The following is a 24645-nucleotide window of genomic DNA, read 5'->3' on the forward strand; positions in this document are numbered from 1 at the left end:
CGCCCTGCCCCATCCATATATGTGTGTGTTCCTGTATGAGTGTTCCTGTGTGCGTGTGTTCCTGTGTGCGTGTGTTCCTGTGTGCGTGTTCCTATATGACTGTTTCTGTGTGTGTTCCTGTGTGCATGTGTTCCTGTGTGTGTTTGTGTATGTGTGTTCCTGTGTGTGTTTGTGTATGTGTGTTCCTGTGTGTGTGTGTCTCTGTTTGTGTGTGTGTTCCTGTATGTGTGTGTGTGTGTGTGTGTGTGTGTGTTCATCGCTGGGTACTTGAAACAATGGGCAAATACTCACTCTTGGTAGATCTGATTCCTTGTCCTGATTGGCTTTCACGAGTTTGCTTGGCATGCTCTTAGTCCTTGTATCAGCCCAACAGGAAAATTTAGGGCAATTCAGTTCATTTCTGAATCAGCATCTGGGTGGCTTTTTGAATCCGGTGTACTTACGACTGTTTTTGAATGCCTTACTATCTCCCCAAATCCACACCCCAGTTCTACTCAAGATTTTATTAATACATGATATAGTCTATGTCTCCACCCTTATTCCTTTGTCCCTGGCCCCATATATACCCCACCTTCTCCCCGCAGCTGTAATACCCATTCCAGCTGCTGTTCAGTTTAAGCTCAGTAAAACAGGCACCAGTCTCCAGGCAGCCCCAAAGTAGGTGGCAGATAAGGTTTTCTGTGATCACTCTGGTTTGAGGGAGGCAACTGTGATCAGGACTGCAGGAGGAGAGTACGTGTGAGTAAATACATGATGACGTTTCCTACCATTCTAGTCTGGATTTTTCCTAGTTGCATGTTCACTTTGTTGCTGTATATCTGTGACTGTTTCCCAGAACTCCTATGAGGTTTTTCAGCTGCCTTCTCTTTCTTTTCTTGCCTTTCCAAGGGAAAAATTGGTCCTCCTAGCTCACAATTTTGCTGTTATCACTGTACATGTTAAATTTTATTTGTCTTCACAACATCCCCAAGTATCAGTGCATCACAGTTTCCTTCTCTGTCCCACATTTGTCAATTTTTTACTAGGTTTTTCTTTTATGAATAATGTTGTACAAGATAGTAAATTATGTAAAATATGTATCAGTTACATTATGAGAGTACTCTAGAAGTTATATAGCTAGGTACAAGGTATAAACACTCAAGAGTCTGTTTGTACACTGCACATGGTATCCTAAAGCTATTAATAATTAATCTCCAAAAAGTATTTTGCAAAAATGTCTGGTTTCCATATCCTGTTCAGGATTTCACCACTGTCAGATCTGTAAAGCAAATTATTTTGCTGGTGGGAAGTGTAAAAAGGCAAATTTAGTTTCATTTGAAGTTTTGATTCTTTATTAAGGGGTAACATTTAAAAAACGCTTATTAAACACTTTTAGTTTGTGTGATTTGTGTATGTGTGTATGTTTGTTCTGAAAGATAGTTGTTTCAATTGATTTTTGATTGAGATTGGGCTTCATAATAGAAAAGTGAAAAACAGTTGCTGTGTGGAAGTTTGGCATATGGTCAATAATTATACAGCCAATCTCATCATTACACAATGCTTAAGGTTATAAAAAAGCGAACAAGTTGTTTAACTCACTTCAATCCTCTTCTTACTCCATGTGTACGGGTTTAATCCTACTCCTTCTGTAATATATGTGCTAACATTAGACAATGCAGCTGGTATGTTACCTTTCTGTTATTTATAACTTGTGAAGGTTGAAGAAAAAAATCTCTCTGCTTAGTTGGAGGAGCAACAGGCAATGGATCTCAAAAGCCAGAAGGTGAAGCTTAATGATGGCCACTTCATCCCTATCCTGGGATTTGGCACTGCTGCACCTGAGGAGGTAAGAGTAGTGGTTTGGGGTTGAGATATAAATAGTAGTGGATGTAACATGAGAGGAAGGGGACTTGGGTTGTCAAGCACTGAGTTCCTGTGTGACTCTGGGAGGCTTGTGGTTCCACTAACCAGGCTAGAACCATACCCTGTGAAAGGGGAGAGAACATCCAGTCTCCACTCTGCATCAGGGTCTGAGGCTGTGCTCACCTGCAGATTACTCTGGGTTCCCCTCCAGTTTCCGTCTCTTTCCCAGCTTGGCAGAAGAGGTGAGACTCGGCTGTTGAGAACACTGACTATCAGCTGCTTTGCTCTGAGGGGGATTGCAATGGTCAGGTTTCTCTGTGTATTTTATTAGTTCCAGAACTCCTTCCTCCTTCCAAAAAGACATGACCCAGAGAAATATTTGAAGTAAAAGGTCCTGAAGATGAAATGGCTGAAAACTAATGGGAGAGAATTGCTTTCCTACTGTGGGGTGTGTGCTTGGTCCCAGGCCAGACACATTCCAGCTGTGTTTTACCCTGTACTTCAGTTTCTGCTTGACTACTTCTTCTAATGGAAATTACAGTGTCATTTGAGGGGATATGCTACAGTCTTACAGGCCAGGCTTTTTAATGTATTCTTGGGTTTTGCTGTGTCTCTTTATTAAAGTATAGTTTTCAGTGCTTGGACATGAGCGGCTAGAGACTGGAAACCAGAAAGTTTGCTGTCCATCTGGTCTTTAGAGTATGTAGCTGTGACAAGGGGCTGACTGGTCCTTAAACTTTGTGTCTCACTTCTTCATCTATAAAACAGAAGGAAATATTCAGAGACCCTTTCAAGACAGAAGACAGGGCTTATTTCCTTGTAGTGCAAAGTGGGATGAGGGGAGGGAAGGGACCAGGCTATACTGAAGTATTCCTCGGTACAGTCCCAAATACCTGAGTATTTAAGAAAAACCAGGACTAGACCCAACAGAGGGAAGTTAGACCAGTTATCTAGTTCCTTGAAACAGGAAAGATTCTGAATCCGATGAAAAGAAATGGAGTATTATGCAGTATTAAAAACAAAGTTAATCCTGCCATTTGCAACCACACAGATCAGCCTGGAGAACATTAAGTGAAATGAGGGAAGACAGAGATAGAAAGACAAATACTTCATGATCTCTACATGGGTGAAATCTAAAAAAGTGGAACTCACAGAAGAAGAGAGTAGAGAAATGGTGACCAGAAGTTGAGGACAAGGCTGGGAAAAAGGGAAAGATGTTGGTCAAAGGGACAGACCTTCAGTTTGAGGTGAATAAGTCTTGACCCCTGATGTTCAGCACGGTGACTCCAGTTAATAACAATGGATTCTATCTTGAGACTTGCAGATTTGAAAGCAGATTTTCAGTGTTCTCACAACCCCCCTCACAAGTTAGCTATGTGAGGTGATGGATCTCCTGGTAGCTTGACTGTGATCATCAATAACAGTGGGTAATTATAAGCAGTACTGACAGTATTTTACCTCTAGTGCCACCTGGTGCTGGTTGTAAAGAACCTCGCTGCCAGTGCAGGAGACTTAAGAGGGTAAGGGTTCAATCCCTGGGTTGGGAAGAACGCTGGAGGAGGGCATGGCCATCCACTCCTGGATTTTTGCCTGGAGAATCCCTTGAACAGAGGAGCCTGGTGGGCTTTGGTTGCCATAGGGTGGCAAAGAATGGACACGACTGAAGCAACTTAGCTTGTATGCACTTATATGAAAATATCACTTTGTATACCTTGAATAGATACAGTTTTTTTTTTGTGTGTGTGTGTATTCTGTGTGGTTTCACTGGTAGCCAGAAGTCTTAGAAGCTTCCAGCTTGTTTCTTGATGCTTTTACCATACATCTTATACCTTTGTCAATTTCACTTCAAACTCCTCACAGTATAAATCCTATCCATGACTACAACTTTATGTTTACTCCTTTGGGATCTAATATCAAATCACTGAACCTGGAGGCGGGCTTTGGGTCCTCTGATACCTGTGATAAACCTCTAGTCGATGAGTTCCTGGGTGTCCATTTAATTACTGACCAGGAAATTCCAGCAAACTGTCATGGGTTCATCACACGTATACAGAACTACCCAAAGAAAAGTTGAATCTTGGGAAGATCAAAGCTTGTGCTTTAACAATCTTTTAACCCATGTGAATATGTAAGTACTACCTTTGTTGCTCATGTAGGTTCCTAAGAGCGAAGCTCTGGAGGTCACCAAATTCGCTATAGAGGTTGGGTTCCGCCACCTTGACTGTGCTCGTGTGTACCAAAATGAAGAGCAGGTTGGCCAAGCCATTCGAAGCAAGATTGCAGATGGCACTGTGAAGAGAGAAGACATATTCTACACTTCAAAGGTGCTGTGTGTGTGTTGTGTGTGTGCACATTGTGGGCAACTGATTGTGCCCAGGTGATTATTGTATAATAGGATCATTGTTTGGTGAAGAGTTGTTTGGTGACCCATGTTTATTATTACATTCCTAAAGTATTGGAATTCCCTGGTGGTCCAATGATTAAGACTCGGTGCTTTATTGCCATGAGCCCAGGTTCAATCCTTGGTCAGTGAAGTAATACCCCAAAAGGCATGTGGTAAGCCCCCTCCCCCCCCAATTTCCTGAAGTATTATTAACACAGCTTCCATTCTTTAATCTCTACAGCTTTGGTGCACTTTCTTTCGACCAGATTTGGTCCAACCAGCTTTAGAAAAGTCACTGAAAGATCTTCAACTGGATTATGTTGATCTCTATCTCATTCATTTCCCAGTGGCCATGAAGGTTGGAAATTTGTGTGATCACTTCTATTTTACTTCTTTTTTTAGAATGTGTATCACCTTACGTGGGTGCTTGAATTAAGATTTGTCTTAATAGATTGTAGGGAGGGTTTCACTAGAGTAGAATCCCCCTAATAATCATTCATGATCATCTTTTTACTGATTTTCTTTGAATCCCTTACACATCTCCCGGAGAAAGGAGTTAAAGAATCTCTCAGTGTCTGCCTTAAAAACTTGAGGAAATAGAAATAGGTGAGTTCTGCACATATTCCTGAATACGTCTCCTGAGTCTCTAGGGATTTCATGAAACAAGAGTTTGGTGCAGCCATGATGAGCAATGACACAATCTTACATCGAATGTGATGAGTTCTTCTCTTTCACTCTTTCAACTTGAGCATATTTGGTGGTGCTCCATCTGGATGGATGTAAAACTGGCAGATATCATAGGGAAACCTTGCCTACACTGTTGCTTGTCTTCATGATGAAGTTATAGACTGCACTTAGACTTTAAGAACTGTATTATTATGCTGTATTATTATGTAGATGGGAGTTTCCTGGCAGTCCAGTAGTTATGACTCCATGCTTTCACTGCTGAGGCAAGTTGACTTGAGGGAAGGAGTGCGATCCATGTTTGGGGAACTAAGATCCCACAAACCTGAGGGAAGAAACAAACAAACAAACAAACCCCACAATGAAACTACAACAACAAAAAACTGTGTTATATAGAACTCTTGATTTTAAGTTACAGAAATCTACTCAAGCCATCCTATGCAAAATAGCTTAGAGGACTATGTAGATGGGAAGTCCAAGTCATGGATAGATTTAAGGATTTGCTGTACTCTTCAGAAATGTCTGTTTTTTCTATCTCTCATCATGACATTGAAGGATTCATCAGTACAGAATCTGCCTGCAATATAGGAGCTGCAGGAGATGTAGGTTTGATCTCTGGATTGGGAAGATCCCCTGAAGGAAAGAGTGGCAACCCACTCCAGTATTCTTGCCTGGAGAATCCCATAGACAGAGGAGCCTGGTGGGCTACAGTCCATGGGGACACAAAGAGTCAGAAATGACTGAAGCAACTTAGCAAACACACACATTATGGCATTACTCATGATTTGCTTTATTTTTATTGAACATTGGTGACATTTTCGACTGGTGGCAAATATGGTCTTGGGGCAGCTCATGGTCATGAACGTTTGAGAGCATGTCTGGATCTTCCACATTCCATATCAACCTAACCAGAGCCTTGCTGGTTCACATGCCTGCCCTAGGGCATCTGATGCTCAGATGGAAAAGGAAGTCTGATTATCTAGTCATATCAAGGTTGAAATTTTTATTCTGGAAATTATGTCATGTAACTTACTGCCTTTTCCAGCTCAAGAGAAGCATTTCAAAAGAGACAAGTACAAGGAACAGACAAAATCCACAAAAGTCACGGGAATTCCCATTTAGGACCTAGAAAAACATATTTATTACAACATATATATATTAAGTGTAAGAGACTAGAATATGCCTCCCTCCTAAAGACATTGCTTACAACTCCATATATGCAAATACTAGTATCCAGAATATTGTAACACCTACCTCATGGAGGTTTACTACCTGGTGCCAAGCAGCCAGGCTAAATGTAGAGATATTACTTTGTGACATCTCTAAAATGACTACCTCTATTCCAGCCAGGGGAGGAATTACTTCCAAAAGATGAAAATGGAAAAATGATATTAGACTCAGTGGATCTCTGTCGCACGTGGGAGGTGAGTCTGGGGAGGAGCAAATCAGGGGAGGAGCCAGGAGAGGGGGGACCTCCTTCATTTTTCCCACCTGTGAGAATGGGCTGTGGACCATCAGACTCAGCAGTTCATGAATCTAAGGGTTGTGATGCTGGGGTTTTGGGGAGGAAACCATTGCTGGAATGCTCACAGAGAGGAACGAAGGAGGAGAATATGGGACAGGGAAGACGGGCATCTCTTTCCTTCCAAATGATATGTCTTCTCAGGGAGTTTTCTAAGGAGGAAATGGTAATTGTTGTTTTTGTGTCACAACTTCTTTTTTCCTCTTGATAAGCAATGCTAATTCTTGATGGGTGACCTTGTTGACAGATAATTTTTCAGCATTTATTTTTGCTCTATCGCCCATTCTAAATGACTGCGCACCCCCGCTTCTTCCCTAGGCCCTGGAGAAGTGTAAGGATGCAGGGCTGACCAAGTCCATCGGCGTGTCCAACTTCAACCACAAGCAGCTGGAGAAGATCCTGAACAAGCCGGGGCTCAAGTACAAGCCCGTCTGCAACCAGGCGAGCAGCTCGGCTCCTCTCCCTCCTGCTCTTCACAACCTCCCACTTGCCATGGGGCCTGATGTCTGTCTGTCCTCCCCTCCTGTTCATCCGACCTTTGTGGGCAGAATATTCTAGAGGGCAGAGCCTCGGTGTGGATGGAATACTATGAATAGAACCCACAGTGGTATCTCTGTTTGATAAAGTCTGGGTGGAAAAGCTGGCGGTGGGGGGGGGGGGGGGTCCTGCTAAATTGTGGTGGAGACTGAGGAAAGGTAAGGGAGGTGAAGAAGGGTTAGACTAGTCACCCAGAACTTAGAGGAAGGTGGTGTTCACCTGAGCCTAAAGGGTGTCCAGAAATGGATGTTGAAAGTGCCTGGGAGGGAACTTATGGACAGGAAGGAGGACCACGAAACATGGCATAGAGTGTAAAGAAAGTTAAATCAGACAATATTGGTTTAAAATTTGTGTGGGGTTTGGATGGCTGAATCCTTAGTCTTAGTGTTTCAGCTTTTCTGGGTCTTCAGTACCAAAAATGTGCTAAAAACTATGAAAGTCATCCAGGTGAAAGGCTGAATTTAACGGCTCATGGTGATATTAACAATCAATAAAATATTTACTCAGAAACATTTACTTATATGTAGAGCTCACCTTGTGATTACTCAAGCTTGTAATGGTTCTCTCATCCAAGTCTATCATAAAATTAACTTTTAAGCACACTTCTCTCAATTTTTATCTTGATGTTGATATTTCAAGTTTACATTTAAGTTGTAGTTTTTCCTTTAGCATTTTTTAAACTTTTAATATTCTCTGTTTTATTAATATTACTTTCCCATATAATCTGACACTCTTCTCTGTTGGCATTCTACAGGTGGAATGTCACCCTTATCTCAACCAGAGTAAACTGTTGGATTTCTGCAAGTCCCATGATATTGTTCTTGTTGCCTATAGTGCTCTGGGATCCCAAAGAATAAAAGGATGGTAATGAACCCTAAGGAAGACAACACGGTGTTTACCTAAAATTCAGTTTTTGATGAAATGGTTCAAATCATACAGTACTCAGTGGTCTGGAGATAAGTCTCACAGGCAGGGGGAATAAAGGGGAAGGATGGACTGATTTCTTCTCTTTTATCTTCTCATCACCCAGACAGTTTCTCTACACTGTATTAGCTTGTGTGAAAGAGTTAGTTGCTTGTTGTGTCTGACTCTTTGCGACCTCATGGTCTGTAGCCCACCAAACTCCTCTGTCCATGGATTTTCCAGGCAAGAATACTGAAGTGGGTAGCCATTCCCTTCCCCAGGGGGTCTTTCTGGCTCAAGATCCAAGCCAGGTCTCCTGCTTGTATATTCATCAATTACATTAAAATCTTTGCATAATCTCCCAGTTGAGACCAGAAACCCAACCTTATATCATGATCTTGCTTATTAACTAACGAATACATTTCTAAAAAGAGATGTTCCAAACTTCACTTACCTTATGTCTAAAATTGGGACAATGATATGTAACTCCTAGGTCTATCATGCTAGAAATAAAGTTTCAATTTGAACCAATTATGTAAACATCTCTAGGAGAATAATGATGAGATAAATGACTGTCATTCTGGGACTACTCAGTTTTTATCAAAGCCTAGAAAAGGGACATTAAAAAATTTCCTGGTATTTTTCTTCTCCTTCTGTACTCATGGTCTTGATTATCAAAGAAAAACAATAACTGAGAAGTAAAGAAAAAATTCGACATGTTTGGCAGTCCTGGTCTCAACTCAATCATGAATCTGAACACAGAATGGGAGGTGACCCACTTGAGGTTCTGACTCAGTTTGTCTTCAACTGAGTCATGGAATTTGTATTTCTAACAAGATCCCTGATGATACTGATGATGCTGGTCCCTGGAGCACACTTTGAGAAGCATTGGTCTGGAGTGAACCTACTTGGTCTGTTTGAGAAGCCTCCTTAGAAACTGAGGATTTAGTCTCAGCTCCTCAGCATTTCTGAATTTCCTTCCAGGGTGAACCTGAACCACCCCATTCTCTTGGAGGACCCGGTTCTTTGTGCCATTGCCAAAAAACACAAGCAAACCCCAGCTCTAGTTGCCCTTCGCTACCAGATACAACGTGGGGTTGTGGTTCTGGCAAAGAGTTACAACAAGAAGCGGATCAAAGAGAACATACAGGTGATGATGAGTGGGGCTGTGGGCAGAGGGCTCCTAGGGAATATCCTTCACGAGGGTCATTCTTTGTCCGTCTCTCAAGACTTTCCTTGAGTCAAGACAAGTTACCTGTTCTCCCCTGTGCATGAATGCCTTGTGTGTGTTCCTGGTAGTTTTCTCCTCCTGATGTGGCAACAGGAAAGGTGGCATGGCTGGAGAGGGTTAATGTTGGACAGATGTGTGTGCTCAGTTGCTCAGTCTTGTCTGACTCTTTGTGACCCCATGGACTGTAGCCTGCCAGGCTGGTCTGTTCATGGGGGTTCTTTAGGCAAGAATACTGGAGTGGGTTTCCATGCCCTCCTCCAAGGAATCTTCCCAACCCAGGAATTGAACTCAGGTCTCCCACATTGCAGGCAGATTCTTCACTGTCTGAGTCACCAGGGAAGCCCAAGAACACTGGAGTTGGTAACTTATTCCTTCTCCAGGGGATCTTCCTAACCCAGGAATTGAACTGGAGTCTCCTGCATTGCAGGCAGATTCTTTACCATCTGAGCCAAGGTTGGACAGATAACAGAAATTTATTTCCAGTGTTACTTCTGCAATTTATTCTGTCACCTTGTGCAAATGGCATCTTATTTTCTTTGTTCTCAGTTGATGAAATTGTGAATTTTTTAGGCTGTTTGGACTGCTCCAACAAAATACCACTGATTGAGTGGCTGAGAAAAAATTGAAATTTCCTTCTCACATTTATGAAGCTGGAGTCTTGAGGTCAGGGGGCTTGTGTGGTTGGTTGAGGGCCCTCCTCCAGGTCACAAGCTTCTCCTTGTAATTTAACATGGTGGAGGGGAAAACAGAGTATTTCCCTGAATACTAACAAGGTTGCATGTTCATACCTTTAATTTCCATGAGTTTCTGCCTTTGAGAAGCTCCTCTTCAAGACTTTGTCCACTTTAGCTAAGTTGTTTCTTTTTAGACTTCTGTGTGGGAGACCTACATTTTCCCCTTAGTGTAGCTGCACAGAAAACTCCCCATTTCAGAATTTAATGTAGAGAACAGTTATGCTTCTCTTGATTCTGTGGTTTGACAGTCAGCCTGCACTCAGCTAAGCTGTTGTCCTCTTAGCTGGGCTCTCTCATGCATTTGCAGTTCAGTGCAGAACAGCTCTGCAGTTTTGCTTTAGCAGGTGGATATGGCTCTTGTTAGAGGAGCATGCATGCTTCTCTGCATAGTTTTTCATATATGTTTGGGTAGACTGCTGTCAACTGACTTGGTCTTCATCTCAGCACAGTGCTGTGATCCCAAGTCAGTGATTAGGGAAAAAATCCTCTTCCTATCAGGGCTCAGATCTGGCTCAGCACTTCTGGGAAATATCACTGTTCAGTGCCACAGGTTACAGGTCAGGCCAAGTCAAGGGGAAGGGAAATTGTCCCCTGATGAATTGTTTCCATTTTTCCATTTAAATTTGGTTCTGTAATCTAGCTGGAACTGATTATCTAAGATTATATGAAAATAGATACATACGCCTTTACGTATATTCAAATTTAAACCTAAAGTTCCATATTTCCTCACAGATTTTCATTGTCAACTCTGTCATATATCAATTGTCCAGAAGTACATTTATGGTGTCTCTCTTCTATTTAACTATTCTGTTTTCTGCACTGTGATATTAAAGTGAAAATAAGTATGCTTTTCAAAATGATAATTTTTTATTTTTTAAGAATATCCTGATTGCTTTTGTTTAGCTCTCTTTTATTGCAAATTTAGTATCACTTTACCAACTTCCATGGAAGAATATATGCTCAAGTCTTTGGTTCATGTTATATTGAAACACTAGATCATTTGGAGAAAATGAATTTCTTTACAAAATTGAGCTTTCCATTTCATGAATATGATATGAATTTTTAATTATCTAGGTTTCTTATAATGTTAAACATTTTTTCATAACTTTCTCCACAAACAAATTTACATAAAGTTTTTGTTAGATTCAGTCATAGATAATGAATAGTTTGATATCAGAGTCTTGAATAGGCTTTCACAGGGAGCCTCCTTTCCACAGTGCTTCAGCTGAATGTTGTCACCTTTGGGCATGTTGGGGAGAGTTAATCAGTTTAATGTTAGCTCAGGTTTAGGTATTGAGTCAGTTCAGTTCAGTTCAGTTCAGTTGCTCAGTTGTGTCCAACTCTTTGCGACTCCATGAATTGCAGCACGCCAGGCCTCCCTGTCCATCACCAACTACCGGAGTTTACCCAGACTCATGTGCAGCGAGTTGGTGATGCCATCCAGCCATCTCGTCCTCTGTCGTCCCCTTCTCCTCCTGCCTTCAATCTTTCCCAGCATCAAGGTCTTTCCAATGAGTCAACTCTTTGCACGAGGTGGCCAAAGTACTGGAGTTCCAGCCTCAGCATCAGTCCTTCCAATCAATGAACACCCAGGACTGATCTTTAGGATGGACTGGTTGGATCTCCTTGCAGTCCAAGGGACTCTCAAGAGTCTTCTCCAACACCACAGTTCAAAAGCATCAGTTCTTTGGTGCTCAGCTTTCTTCACAGTCCAACTCTTACATCAGTACATGGCCACTGGAAAAACCATAGCCTTGAATAGATGGATCTTAGTTGGCAAAGTAATGTCTTTGCTTTTGAATATGCTATCTAGGTTGCTCATAAATTTCCTTCCAAGGAGTAAGCATCTTTTAATTTCATAGCTTCAATCACCATCTGCAGTGATTTTGGAGCCCCCCCCCACCCAAATAAAGTCTGACACTGTTTTGTCATCTATTTCCCATGAAGTGATGGGACCAGATGCCATGATCTTCGTTTTCTGAATGTTGAGCTTTTTTTTATTTTTTATTTTTACTTTATTTTACTTTACAATACTGTATTGGTTTTGCCATACATTGACATGAATCCACCACGGGTGTACATGCGATACCAAACATGAACCCCCCGCCCACCTCCCTCCCCACAATATCCCTCTGGGTCATCCCCGTGCACCAGCCCCAAGCATGCTGTATCCTGCATTGGACATAGACTGGTATTCGATTCTTACATGATAGTATACATGTTTCAATGCCATTCTCCCAAATCATCCCACACTCTCCCTCTCCCTCTGAGTCCAAAATTCCGCTATACACATCTGTGTCTTTTTGGCTGTCTTGCATACAGGGTCATCATTGCCATCTTTCTAAATTCCATATATATGTGTTAGTATACTGTATCGGTGTTTTTCTTTTTGGCTTACTTCACTCTGTATAATCGGCTCCAGTTTCATCCATCTCAACAGAACTGATTCAAATGTATTCTTTTTAATGGCTGAGTAATACTCCATTGTGTATATGTACCACAGCTTTCTTATCCATTCATCTGCTGATGGACATCTAGGTTGTTTCCATGTCCTGGCTATTATAAACAGTGCTGCGATGAACATTGGGGTACATGTGTCTCTTTCAATTCTGGTTTCCTCGGTGTGTATGCCCAGCAGTGGGATTACTGGGCAAACTAGTACAGCCACTATGGAAAACAGTGTGGAGATTCCTTAAAAAATTGCAAATAGAACTGAATGTTGAGCTTTAAGCCAACTTTTTTGCTCTCCTCTTTCACTTTCATCAAGAGGCTTTTCAGTTCCTCTTCACTTTCAGCCATAAGGGTGGAGTCATCTGCATATCTGAGGTTATTGATATATTTCTCCCGGCAATCTTGATTCCAGCTTGTGCTTCTTCCAGCCTAGTGTTTCTCATGATGTACTCTGCATAGAAGTTAAATAAGCAGGGTGACAACATACAGCCTTGATGTACTCCTTTTCCTATTTGGAACCAGTCTGTTGTTCCATGTCTAGTTCTAACTATTGCTTCCTTATCTACATATAGGTTTCTCAAGAGGCAGGTCAGGTGGTCTGGCATTCCCATCTCTTTCAGAATTTTTTTATTGTGATCCACACAGTCAAAGGCTTTAGCATAGCCAGTAAAGCAGAGATAGATGTTTTTCTGGAATGCTCTTGCTTTTTTGATGATGCAGCAGATGTTGGCAATTTGATCTCTGGTTCCTCTGCCTTTTCTAAAGCCAGCTTGAACATTTGGAAGTTCATGGTTCACGTACTGCTAAAGCCTGGCTTGGAGAATTTTGAGCATTACTTTACTAGCATGTGAGATGAGTGCGATGGGAATACCAGACCACCTGACCTGCCTCTTGAGAAACCTATCTGTAGGTCAGGAAGCAATAGTTTGAACTGGACTTGGAACAACAGACTGGTTCCAAATAGGAAAAGGAGTACGTCAAGGCTGTATATTGTCACCCTGGTTATTTAACTTCTATGCAGAGTACATCATGAGAAACACTAGGCTGGAAGAAGCACAAGCTGGAATCAAGATTGCTGGGAGAAATATCAATAACCTCAGATATGCAGATGACTCCACCCTTATGGCAGAAAGTGAAGAGGAGCTAAAAAGCCTCTTGATGAAAGTGAAAGAGGAGAGCAAAAAAGTTGGCTTAAAGCTCAACATTCAGAAAACAAAGATCATGGCATCCGGTCCCATCACTTCATGGAAAATAGATGAGGAAACAGTAGAAACAGTGTCAGACTTTATTTTTTTGGGCTCCAAAATCACTGCAGATGGTGACTGCAGCCACGAAATTAAAAGACGCTTACTCCTTGGAAGAAAAGTTATGACCAACCTAGATAGTATATTTAAAAGCAGAGACATTACTTTGCCGACTAAGGTCCGTCTAGTCAAGGCTATGGTTTTTCCTGTGGTCATGTATGGATGTGAGAGTTGGACTGTGAAGAAGGCTGAGCACCGAAGAATTGATGCTTTTGAACTGTGGTGTTGGAGAAGACTCTTGAGAGTCCCTTGGACTGCAAGGAGATCCAACCAGTCCATTCTGAAGGAGATCAACCCTGGGATTTCTTTGGAAGGAATGATGTTAAGCTGAAGTTCCAGTACTTTGGCCACCTCCTGCAAAGAGTTGACTCATTGGTAAAGACTTTGATGCTGGGAGGGATTGGGGGCAGGAGGAGAAGGGGATGACTGAGGATGAGATGGCTAGGTGGCATCACGGACTCGATAGGCGTGAGTCTGAGTGAACTCTGGGAGATGGTGATGGACAGGGAGGCCTGGCGTGCTGCGATTCATGGGGTCGCAAAGAGTCGGACATGACTGAACGAATGAACTGACCTGAACTTGAGCATTCTTTGGCATTGCCTTTCTTTGGGATTGGAATGAAAACCGACCATTTCCAGTCCTGTGGCCACTGCTGAATTTTCCAAATTTACTGGCATATTGAGTGCAGCACTTTCACAGCATCCTCTTTCAGGATTTGAAATAGCTCTACTGGAATTCCATCACCTCCACTAGCTTTGTTCATAGTCATTCTTTGTAAGGCCCACTTGACTTCACATTCCAGGATGTCTGCCTCTAGGTGAGTGATCACACCATCATGATTATCTGGGTCATGAAGATCTTTTTTGTACAGTTCTTCTGTGTATTCTTGCCACCTCTTTTTTATATCTTCTGCTTCTGTTAGGTCTATACCATTTCTGTCCTTTATCGAGCCCATCTTTGCATGAAATGTTCCCTTGGTATCTCTAATTTTCTTGAAGAGAGCTCTAGTCTTTCCCATCCTTTTGTTTTCCTCTATTTCTTTGCATTGATCACTGAGGATTTCTTATCTCTCCTTGCTATTCTTTTGAACTCTGCATTCAGATGGTCATATCTTTTCTTTCCTCCTTTGCTTTTCACTTCTCTTCTTTTCACAGCTATTTGTAAGGGCTCCTCAGATAGCCATTTTGCTTTTTTGCATTTCTTTTCCATGAGGATGATCTTGATCCCTGTCTCCTGTACAATGTCATGAACCTCTGTCCATATTTCATCAGGTACTCTCTCAGATCTGGGCCCTTAAATCTATTTCTCACTTCCACTGTATAATCATAAGGGATTTGATTTAGGTCATAGCTCAATGGTCTAGTGGTTATTCCTGCTTTCTTCAATTTAAGTCTGAATTTGGCAATAAGAGTTCATGATCTGAGCCACAGTCAGCTCCCGGTCTTGTTTTTGCTGACTGTATAGAGCTTCTCCATCTTTGGCTGCAAAGAATATAATCCACCTGATTTCGTATTGAGTCAGGGGTGTCCAAAGGCAATGTGTTTGGAAGAAGAAGATTTTAGTTCATTTTCTGTCACAAGTGATTCACTTAGAAAGATAAGGGACTGATGCATTGTAATGTTTGTGAGGTGGACAGAGAAGGAGAAGGTGTGGGAAGGAGAGGTGAGAACTCAGCAAGAGGGTTCCAGGTTGTTCTCCTGGAAGCTGAGCACAGGCACGGCTTCCCTGTCCCCTCCTCATGTCTCTATACAGCTGGAAAATCCTCCAGTCCCCAGGGGGGAGGCTGTCTCCTTGGGGGAGAGGTTAATGTGATTGTTCCTTCCTTCCAGGTGTTTGACTTTGAGCTGAGTCCAGAAGACATGAAAGCAATTGATGGCATCAACAGAAATATAAGATATAGCGAGATGCTATTGTAAGTGACTTGCAGATATTTCACACATACACTGTTTTCTGTGGCAGGCAGGTCAGCAGGAGAACTAAGCATTTCAAAAGCTTAATTCTGGGAAGAGAGTCCTGAATTCCAGTGTAGAAGTAAACCAGGGGCTTCCTGCAGACCTCAGATGAGAGGTTTCCTCCAAGACTCCATCTCTGACCAACAGAAATGTGACTTGGGCCCAGGACAGCCCATCAGTAGAATCCTCAGATTTGACATCATGGTGATTTCACTACTTTGTGTCCCTAATCCCTATGCCTAGTATGCCTCCTCTCAGGGTGGAGGGACCCAGGAAACAAAAAGGGCATAGTGCCTGCAGCCCACTATTCTTTCAGGGACCTGTGAACATGTTTCATATTTAATTCTTTTTGGATCAGGGGAAAATTATTATATTAATAACAGCTATACAAGAATGAATCCATCATGCATTACATACATGTTTTGTTGTTCAGTTGCGAAGTCCTGTCTGACTCTTTTGCAACCCCATGGACTATAGCCTACCAGGCTCTTTTGTCCATGGGATTTCCCAGGCATTTCCCTCTCCAAGGGATCTTCCCAACTCAGGGGTTGAACTGATGTCTCCTGCATGGGCAGTGGAGTCCTTTACTACTGAACAACCTGGGAAGCCCGTGTTGATGTTTGTCCACATACAGTCATCAAATGTCATGTTAATGTTTTTCTGGAGGGGATCCAAGCAGGCCAATGTGCATCAGTGCTCAGAAGTCACAGGGGGCCTACTTCCACCTCCTCCCCTAAGTGGCTGGTGGGTTTTCTCCCTAATGGGCATTTCTTCTCCAAGACATTATCCATTTATTTCAAATTGATCTCTTCATTGGCCTTTTTCCCTCTTCCAACTCCCATTTCCTCATCCTTATAATTTCACAGAACTGAATTAACTGACCCTCCACTGAATGACTTCTGTGTCCTTAGCAGGACACGCCTAGGGAAGTCGGCTGGGTGTTTGGTGTCCTGAGTCAACACTTACCCCACTGTAGCTTCTGTCCATCAGGGGTACATCCCTTTGGAGCCCCTATCACCTGGACTTTGACTTAGTCACTAACATGTGACTCCAGCTGCCTAATTACTGAAGAAGGAGATCAGGATTGAAGAGACAAAATAAAAATTTGGAAAGGAGTTTTGAGAAATGAGAATACAAATAGTGGCAAAATGAACATTTAATTTCAGTGAAAGATCTCAAAACTGCCCCTGTTGTTGCAGAGCTATATCATGATTCTAAGAAAAGATATGATACATGGAAAAAACATGGAAAGCTCCTCTTCTGAACTCAAAGGCTTTTAAGTTCTCAAAGGCTTTTTAATTCTATGTTCTCCTTCACTGGGCTGTGAATGCCTATCTTTGTGGGCTCAACTAAATAGCACAGCTCCTGGAAGATGGAATTGCTAAAAATGCACTTTATAATAAATTGAATTTAAAAGGACACATTAGAATGAAAAGTACAAACTTGGAAAAAAGGAAAACAGCAGTAATACTAATTGCTGAATAACCAGTGTTTTAATATATTATAAAGGAAGAGAATGATCCCACTTTGTGCTGTGTATTTATTGAGGTGTACGTGGTATCTCTTCAACAGATGAGAAATTCCTTAATGGAGACACCCTGAATTTTGGGGGGTTCTCAGTATCTGCTTATCCATGGATGTGTGAAAAGGAGTAGCTAATTTGTTCACTGTGATTCTTCTCCTCATCTAGGGACAGAAATTCCACCTGTGTGAAGTGATGCCCACAGTTAGTCCTATGTCTTGTGCTGTTGTATAAATTGTAACCTGAGTCAACCTACCTGTCACTGTGGAGTGAATGTTACATGTGAATGTTGGGACTGGACGTGCAGGTGCCGTGTGCACATGGAGCAGGCACCTGCAGGTGTGCTTGTCGGGGGAGAAGGAGGGACCTGCTTGTAGATTTAGAGATTTAGCCCATCCTGACCACATTCACAGAACAATGTTCTCTGTGACAACATGGCTGATTTAATAAATGAATCCTCCTTCTTCTCTTTCAGTGGTGTTGGTCACCCAGAATATCCATTTTCTGAAGAATATTGATCTCAGCTCTCACTGTGGTTTTTTGAGAATGTCTTGCTTCTAGGGCAGTGAAGATTTTTGTAACTGTTAAGATGCTTAAATGAAGTGTCTGAAATTTTGAAAGCTTGCTTTTCTTTTTAAAACATTTAACACTTTATGAAACAATAAAAACTTCAAAGTAAGAATACTTCTATTTTCTGATAATTAAGGTAATACATACAAATTACATAAAATTAGGAAAAAGAAGGCAAAGGATTGAAAATAAAAATAAGCTGTGCTTAACCATTTTAATAATACTTTTGTGCACTTTCCTATACAAATGTGGGTTTTTATTTACAAAGGGAAAGAATCTTCAATTTACAGAATGTATACTTATTTTTTAGCTTAGCATAATTATATTGGTAAGCTAAAAATACCATTTACAAATCAGCATTATATTTTGCTTACTATAAGGCTACAAATCTTATTCATTTAATTTCTTAATTGTCTGCCTAGAAATTGTTTTATCAATAGGTATTAATAAAAATGAGAAATTCTTGAGTTGATAGTCCAGTGGAGGCTGAAACTGTGAACAGAATCAGGAGTATTTAGCTGTTAGAAATGGGCAAGTGCCTGTAGGAGATATTTCTACACAATCTCTCCTATTTCTGTACATCTGTTGGCCAGAGGAGCCAGCTACACTTCATCCCACACAACTTCTCATTTGTACAAGAAAGGGCCTTGAAACATAGTGATAGTGCTCCCTGCATTTCTCTGGAACAGAAAATGCTAGTCAAGGAAGCAGGAGTATTCATGTAACATTTAAGGGCCAGCAAGGCTGCTGATGTGGGTGGAGTTTCGTGAGGTGGGGAGAGAGGATTTCAAGAGAAGACCAGAGAGCCAGTGGGGCCAGGGGGTCTGTGCCATGTAGATTTTTGACAGGACTTTACTCTGAGAGAAATGGAGAATTACATTTTGGGTTTTTAGCATAGTAGTCACATGAGCTGATTTTTTAAAAAAAGTCACTCTGTAGAGGAACAAGATGGCGGATGAGTAGGTGGTTGTGGAGTACATCACTCTCCTCGGATACATCAGGAATACACCTTCAGACACGGAAATGCATACAGAACACCAGCTGAGAGCGGACAGGAGGACCGGATCAGCGGAAAAGAATATATGGAACCACACAAAACTCTGTTGGGCAAAGGAACTAGAGGGAAAAACTGGAGTGTTAGTAGGACTCGACCTGCCCTCAGCGTGTGGGGGAACTGAAGCAGGGGTCCAGTCCCCACAGCGGGGCAGTTGTCTGAGTCAGAGGAGAAACATTTAAGGCTGAGTGTGAAACAGTTGATCTGTGGCAGCCTGAATAGAAAGAGAATCAGACAGTTCTTGCCGCAGCCATACACACCCCAGACAGGGATGCAAGTCCCCTAGAAGGCGCAGTGGCTGGGAGCTGGAGCTTAGGGATTGTGGAGCTATTCCAGGTCAAGGGCTGCTGTGGAGAGACAGATGAGCTGTGAGGGAGGAGACTGTGGTGGGAAATGCCTGTGGAGGAAAGCCAGGCAGACATGGAAGCAAGGCGATACTGCTGAGTCATGCATAGGAGATGGAGCCATCACCATAGCCTCTCTCCCCACACACCAGCATGCGCAGCTGAATAATAGAGAGGCTGACCCATCAAGCACCTGAGGCAGGGAACTACAGAGGAGGACCCCACCCAGAGTGCCTCTTTAAGTGCCTGATTGCTGATCTACAGAGTAGGGCCCCAGCCCAGGGCAGGAAGGGGGGCCACTGGGATGGGGACCTTGTATGTGCTTGATGCATGGAACAACAGAAAAGGGCCCCAGGCAAGGGAGCCCTCTATGTGCCTGAATGGGCGGAGCTACGGACAAAGACTAGCCGAAGAGGCCTTCTGATCGTCAGGTACCAGAGGCTTGAAAAAGGACTCTGATAGGGCCAATACTCCAGTGGCTGAGGCAGTCCATATCCCTGCACACTTGGTGCCACCATGGTCCCCACAACCCAAGCAGCGCTGCCACCTTCACTGGGGCAGAGCTGTCACAGGCAAAAAAATGGTCTTGTGTCTACGCATATGGGGTCCCTTTGGTCATGTCCAACTCTCTGTGACCCTGTGGACTGTGGCCTGCCAGGCTTTTCTATCAGGGGGTTCTCCAGGCAAGAATACTGGAGTGTATTGAACAATACTGGTTGCCATACACATACTCAGACAAACCCTGAGTAAAGTGGGTTTAAGAAATGGCATGAAGAGACCAATGACAGACAGAGTATACACAGTTTTCAAAGACATTGCTGTATTGAGGACCACGGAACTGGGCAGTTGCCAAAAAAAGTGGAAAAGGCTCCCAGCTGGGGGAGATGACCACCTGGGTCTGAGGTCAGAGGAGCGATCCAGCAGAGAGACGGAAACCTATGATGCAGCAGGTGGAGATGGGTTGACTTAAATCACATCTGTATTAGTTAATTCTGCTGCTCCAACAAATGGCCAAAAATTCTGTGGCTTGACACACCAATTTGTTAGTTTACATTATGGAGGTCAGAAATTCGAAATCAATGGGCTAAAATCAGAGGCCAGCAGGCCTGCACTCTTTTCTGGAACTTGTAGGGAGAAACCTATTTTGTCACCTTTTGCAGCCCCTAGAGAACAGGTCTTGTGGTGTTGGAAGAGGGTGTGTGCTATGACTAGAGTGTTCTCGTGACAGAACTCGGTTAGCCTTGGCCCTGTGTTGTTTGAGCTCCAAGGCCAACCTTGCCTGTTACTCCAGGTATCTCTTGACTTCCTACTTTTGGATTCCAGCTCCCTATGATGAAAAGGACATCTTTTTTTGGTTAGTTCTAGAAGGTCTTGTAGGTCTTCACAGAACCTTTCAACTTTAGCTTCTTCAGCATATGCGGTTGGGGCATAGAATTCCATTACTGTGATGTTGAATGATTTCCCTTGAAAGTAAACCAAGATCATTCTGTCATTTTTGGGACTGTACCCAAGTACTGCATTTTGGAATCTTTTTTGACTATGAAGGCTTCTCCTTTTATTCTAAGGGATTCTTGCCCACAGTAGTAGATATAATGGTCATCTGAATTAAATTTGCCCATTTCTGTCCATTTTAGTTAACTGATTCCTAAAATGTCCGTGTTTCCTCTTGCAATCTCCTGTTTGTCCACATCCAGTTTATCTGGATTAGAGACCTAACGCTCCAGGTCCCTATGCAATATTATTCTTTACAGCATCAGACTTTACTCTCACCAACAGATACCTCTACACCTGGGCATTAATTCTGCTTTGGTGCAGCCCCTTGATTCTTTCTGGTGCCATTTCTCCCTCTTCCCTAGTAGCACATTGGGCACCTAACTGACCTGGGGAGTTCATTCTTCAGTGTTATCTTTTTGGCCTTTTCATTCTGTCCATGGGGTTCTCACAGCAAGAATGCTAAAGTGGTTTTCCATTGCCTTCTCTAGTGAACCACATGTTGCCGGAACTCTCCACCATGACTCGCCCATCTTGGGTGGCCCTGTATGGCATGACTCATAGTTTCATGAGTTACAGAAGACTGATCCCATGCGATCATTTTGGTTAGTTTTCCATTGTGATTTTCATTCTGAGGGCCATAGGATTGAAATTCTTGCTCCTCTGTCTGCCATGTGATGGATTTTCAAGCGTCCTGGTGGGAGGGACTGACTGTGGGGAAAACTGAGTCTTACTCTGGTAGGCAGGGTCATGCTCAGTAAATCTTTTATCCAATTTTCTGTGGATAGGTGGGCCTGTATTCCTTCCCTGTAGTAGGAAAATCACTAGACCATTCACATATGACCTAAATAAAATCCCTTATGATGATATAATAAAAATGATTAATAGACTCAAGGCATTAAATTGATAGAGTGCCTGAAACTATGGATGACATTTGTAACACGTATAGGAGGTGCTGACCAAATCATCTCAAAGAAAAAGAAATGCAAAAAAGGCAAAATGGCTGTCTGAGGAGACCTTGCAAATAGCTGAGGAAAGAGGAAATGGGAAAGGCAAAGGAGTAGGGGAAAGATATACCCAACTGAGTGCAGAGTTCCAAGGAATAGCGAGGAGAGATAAGAAAGCCTTCTTAAGTGAACAATGCAAAGAAATAGACTAAAACAATAGAATGGGAAAGACTAGATGTCTCTTCAAGAAAATTAGAGATACCAAGGAAACTTTTCATTAAAGATGAGGACAATAAAGGAAAAAAATGGTAAGGACCTAATAAAAGCAGAGGAGATTAAAAAGAGGTGCAAGAATACCCAGAAGAACTGTACAGAAAAGGTCTTAATGACCTGGATAACCACGATGGTGTGGTCACTTAGCTCTAGCCAGAATCCTGGAGTGTGAAGTCTAGTCAGTCCAAGGAAGCATTACTATGAGCAAAGTTAATGGACATGGTGGAATTCTAGCTGAGCTATTTCAAATCCTAAAGGATGATGCTGTTAAAGTGCTGCACTCAATATGTCAGCAAATTTGGAAAGCAAAGCAATGACCACAGGACTGGAAAAAGTCAGTTTTTATTCCAATCACAAAAAGGGCAATGCCAAAGTATGTTCAAACTACTGCAAATTGCACTCATTTCACATTCTAGCAAAGTAATGCTCAAAATCCTTTAAGCTAGACTTTAGCAATATGTGAACCGAGAACTTTTACAAGTTGGATTTAGAAGTGGAGAAAGCAATGATCAAATTGCCAATATCTCTTGGATCATAGAAAAGCAAGGGGATTCCATAAAAACATCTACTTCTGCTTTCATGACTGCTTTAAAGTCTTTGACTGAAAATTCTTAAAGAGATAGGCATAACAGAAAACCTTACCTGCCTCCTGAGAAACCTGTATGCAGGTCAAGAAGCAAAAGTTAGAACCAGACATGTAACAATGAACTGGTTTAAGATCGGGAAAGGAGTACGTCAAGGCTGCATATTGCCACCATGCATATTTGACTTATATGTGGTTTACATCAAGCTAAGTGCAGGGTTGGATGAATCACAGGCTGGAATGAAGATTGATGGGAGAAATATCAATAACTTCAGTTAAGCAGATAACTCCACATTTCAGGCAGAAAGTGAAAAGGAACTAAACAGCCTCTTGATGAAGGTGGTAGAGGACAGTGAAAAACCTGGCTTAAATTTTAGCATTCAAGAAAATAAGATCATTGCAATCAGTCACATCGTGCGTGAGTGCATGCTAAGACGCTTCAGTTATGTCTGACTCTTTGCGACTCTATGGACTGTAACTGACCAGGCTCCAGTGTCCATGGGATTCCCTGAGCAAGAATCCTGGTGTGGGTTGCATGCCCTCCTTCAGGGGATCTTCCTGACCCAGGTGTAGAACCCATGTCACTATGTCTCCTGCATTGACAGGTTCTTTACTAGTAGTGCCACCTGGAAACCCATCCAGTCCCATCACTTTGTGACAAATAGATGGGAAAAAAATGGAAACAGTGACATACTTCATTTTCTTGGGCTCCAAAATTGCTGTGAACCATGACTGCAGCCAGGAAATTAAGACACTTGGTCCTTGGAAAAAAAAATCCAAGACACACCTAGACAGTGTATTAAGCAGAGACATCACTTTGCCCACCAATTTTCATTTAGTCAAAATTATGGTTTTTTCAGTAGTCATGTAGATGTGAGAGTTGGACTGTAAAGAAGGCCGAAGATTTGATGTTTTTGAATGGTGGTGTTGGAGAAGATTCAGTCCCTCAACAGCAAGGAGAACAAAGCAGTCAACCCTACAGGAAAACAACCTTGAATATTCATTGGAAGGACTGATGCTGAAGCTGAAGCTCCAATATTTTTCACCCTAATGCAAAGAGCTGACTCATTGGAAAAGACCCTGATGCTAGAAAGACTGAGGGCAGGAGGAGAAGGGTGCGACAGAGGATGAGTTGGTTTGATGGCATCATTGACTCAATGGACATGAGTTAGAGCAAACCCCAGGAGATAGTGAAAGAAAGGGAATCCTTGTGTGTTATAGTCCATGGGGTGCAAAGAGTTGTATGCAATATGTCACTGTACAACAAGAGAACGCTTTGTTTTCTTGGACACTCTTCCAACATCTTCAGAGACAGCCCATAGGGTCTTCGATTCTCTTATCTAATGCTCCTATCTTCCCACCTTCTCTTTGAATACAGCCCTCCCAGGTCCCATGTATAAGGACTCTGTGAATATACCAGAGTGATCCAGGTAATCCAGGAATATCTCGCATCTCATCATTTTAATCAGCTTTGGTAAGTAGTTTCCCGACCAGGTTCAGAACCTGTGCCCCGTGCAGTGGAAGCACAGAGTCCTCACCACTGGACCACCAGGGAAGTCCTAGGTTAAGAAAATTTTAGCCATACTTTCATCAGATACATTTTCTGCCCCTTTCCTCCTCTCTTCTGCTTCTGGAACCCCTACACTGTGAATGTTAGTATGTTCCATTCCCTAGTTAAGGTAGCATTCTTCTTATGTTTTTCCATTCCGGTCAATTGTATTGGTAAACTATCAATGCCTATCTCATAGCTGATTTTTTTCAGGTGTTTATTCTTAATGTTTCATTTGACACAAATTCCTCTCTCTTCTCATTAACTTCCTCTCTCCCTGTGAAGTGAAAGTCCCTCAATCGGGTCTGACTCTTTGTGACCGCATGGACTGTACAGTCCATGGAATTCTCCAGGCCAGAATACTGGAGTGGGTAGCTGTTCCCTTCTCCAGGGGATCCTCCCAAGCCAGAGATCGATCCAGGTCTCCCACACTGTAGGCAGAGTCTTTACCAGCTGAGCCACCAAGGAAGCATCCCTACGAAATTAGGTGAAAAACTTACCTGTTCTGGTCTTGCAGGGGTGTCCATGTGTGGACAGGTGCCTGTGCAGTCTTTGTGCCTGGAGGATCTGGGGGCAGAGCTGGAGCTGATGTTGGCAGGGTCACCCCTTCCCCAGGGCATGCTGGCAGCTTGGTGGGAGGGGAGAGAGGTTACACCAGAGCCAAGTGTGAGCAGAGGCTTTTGTGCTCACTGGGTGTACCCACCCTACTGGACGGTGTGGGTCCCAAGGTGCTGGAGCAGAACTCTGATGGTGGGTCCAAAATCATTCC

At 42.6% G+C, this 24645-nt stretch overlaps 1 protein-coding gene across 1 annotated transcript; it reads left to right on the forward strand.

Moving 5' to 3' along the window:
* Positions 1 to 1741: 1741 nt before the first annotated feature.
* LOC138091796 (dihydrodiol dehydrogenase 3-like) lies at positions 1742 to 17583 on the forward strand. The gene is made up of 9 exons (XM_068987771.1): positions 1742 to 1825; positions 3999 to 4166; positions 4467 to 4583; positions 6256 to 6333; positions 6750 to 6872; positions 7723 to 7832; positions 8856 to 9021; positions 15421 to 15503; positions 17541 to 17583. Exons 1-9 carry the CDS (start codon positions 1742 to 1744, stop codon positions 17581 to 17583), a joined length of 972 nt encoding a protein of 323 aa, XP_068843872.1.
* Positions 17584 to 24645: the final 7062 nt, after the last annotated feature.

Source organism: Capricornis sumatraensis, chromosome 15 (assembly GCF_032405125.1).
Source record: "Capricornis sumatraensis isolate serow.1 chromosome 15, serow.2, whole genome shotgun sequence".
Taxonomy (NCBI): Eukaryota; Metazoa; Chordata; class Mammalia; order Artiodactyla; family Bovidae; genus Capricornis; species Capricornis sumatraensis.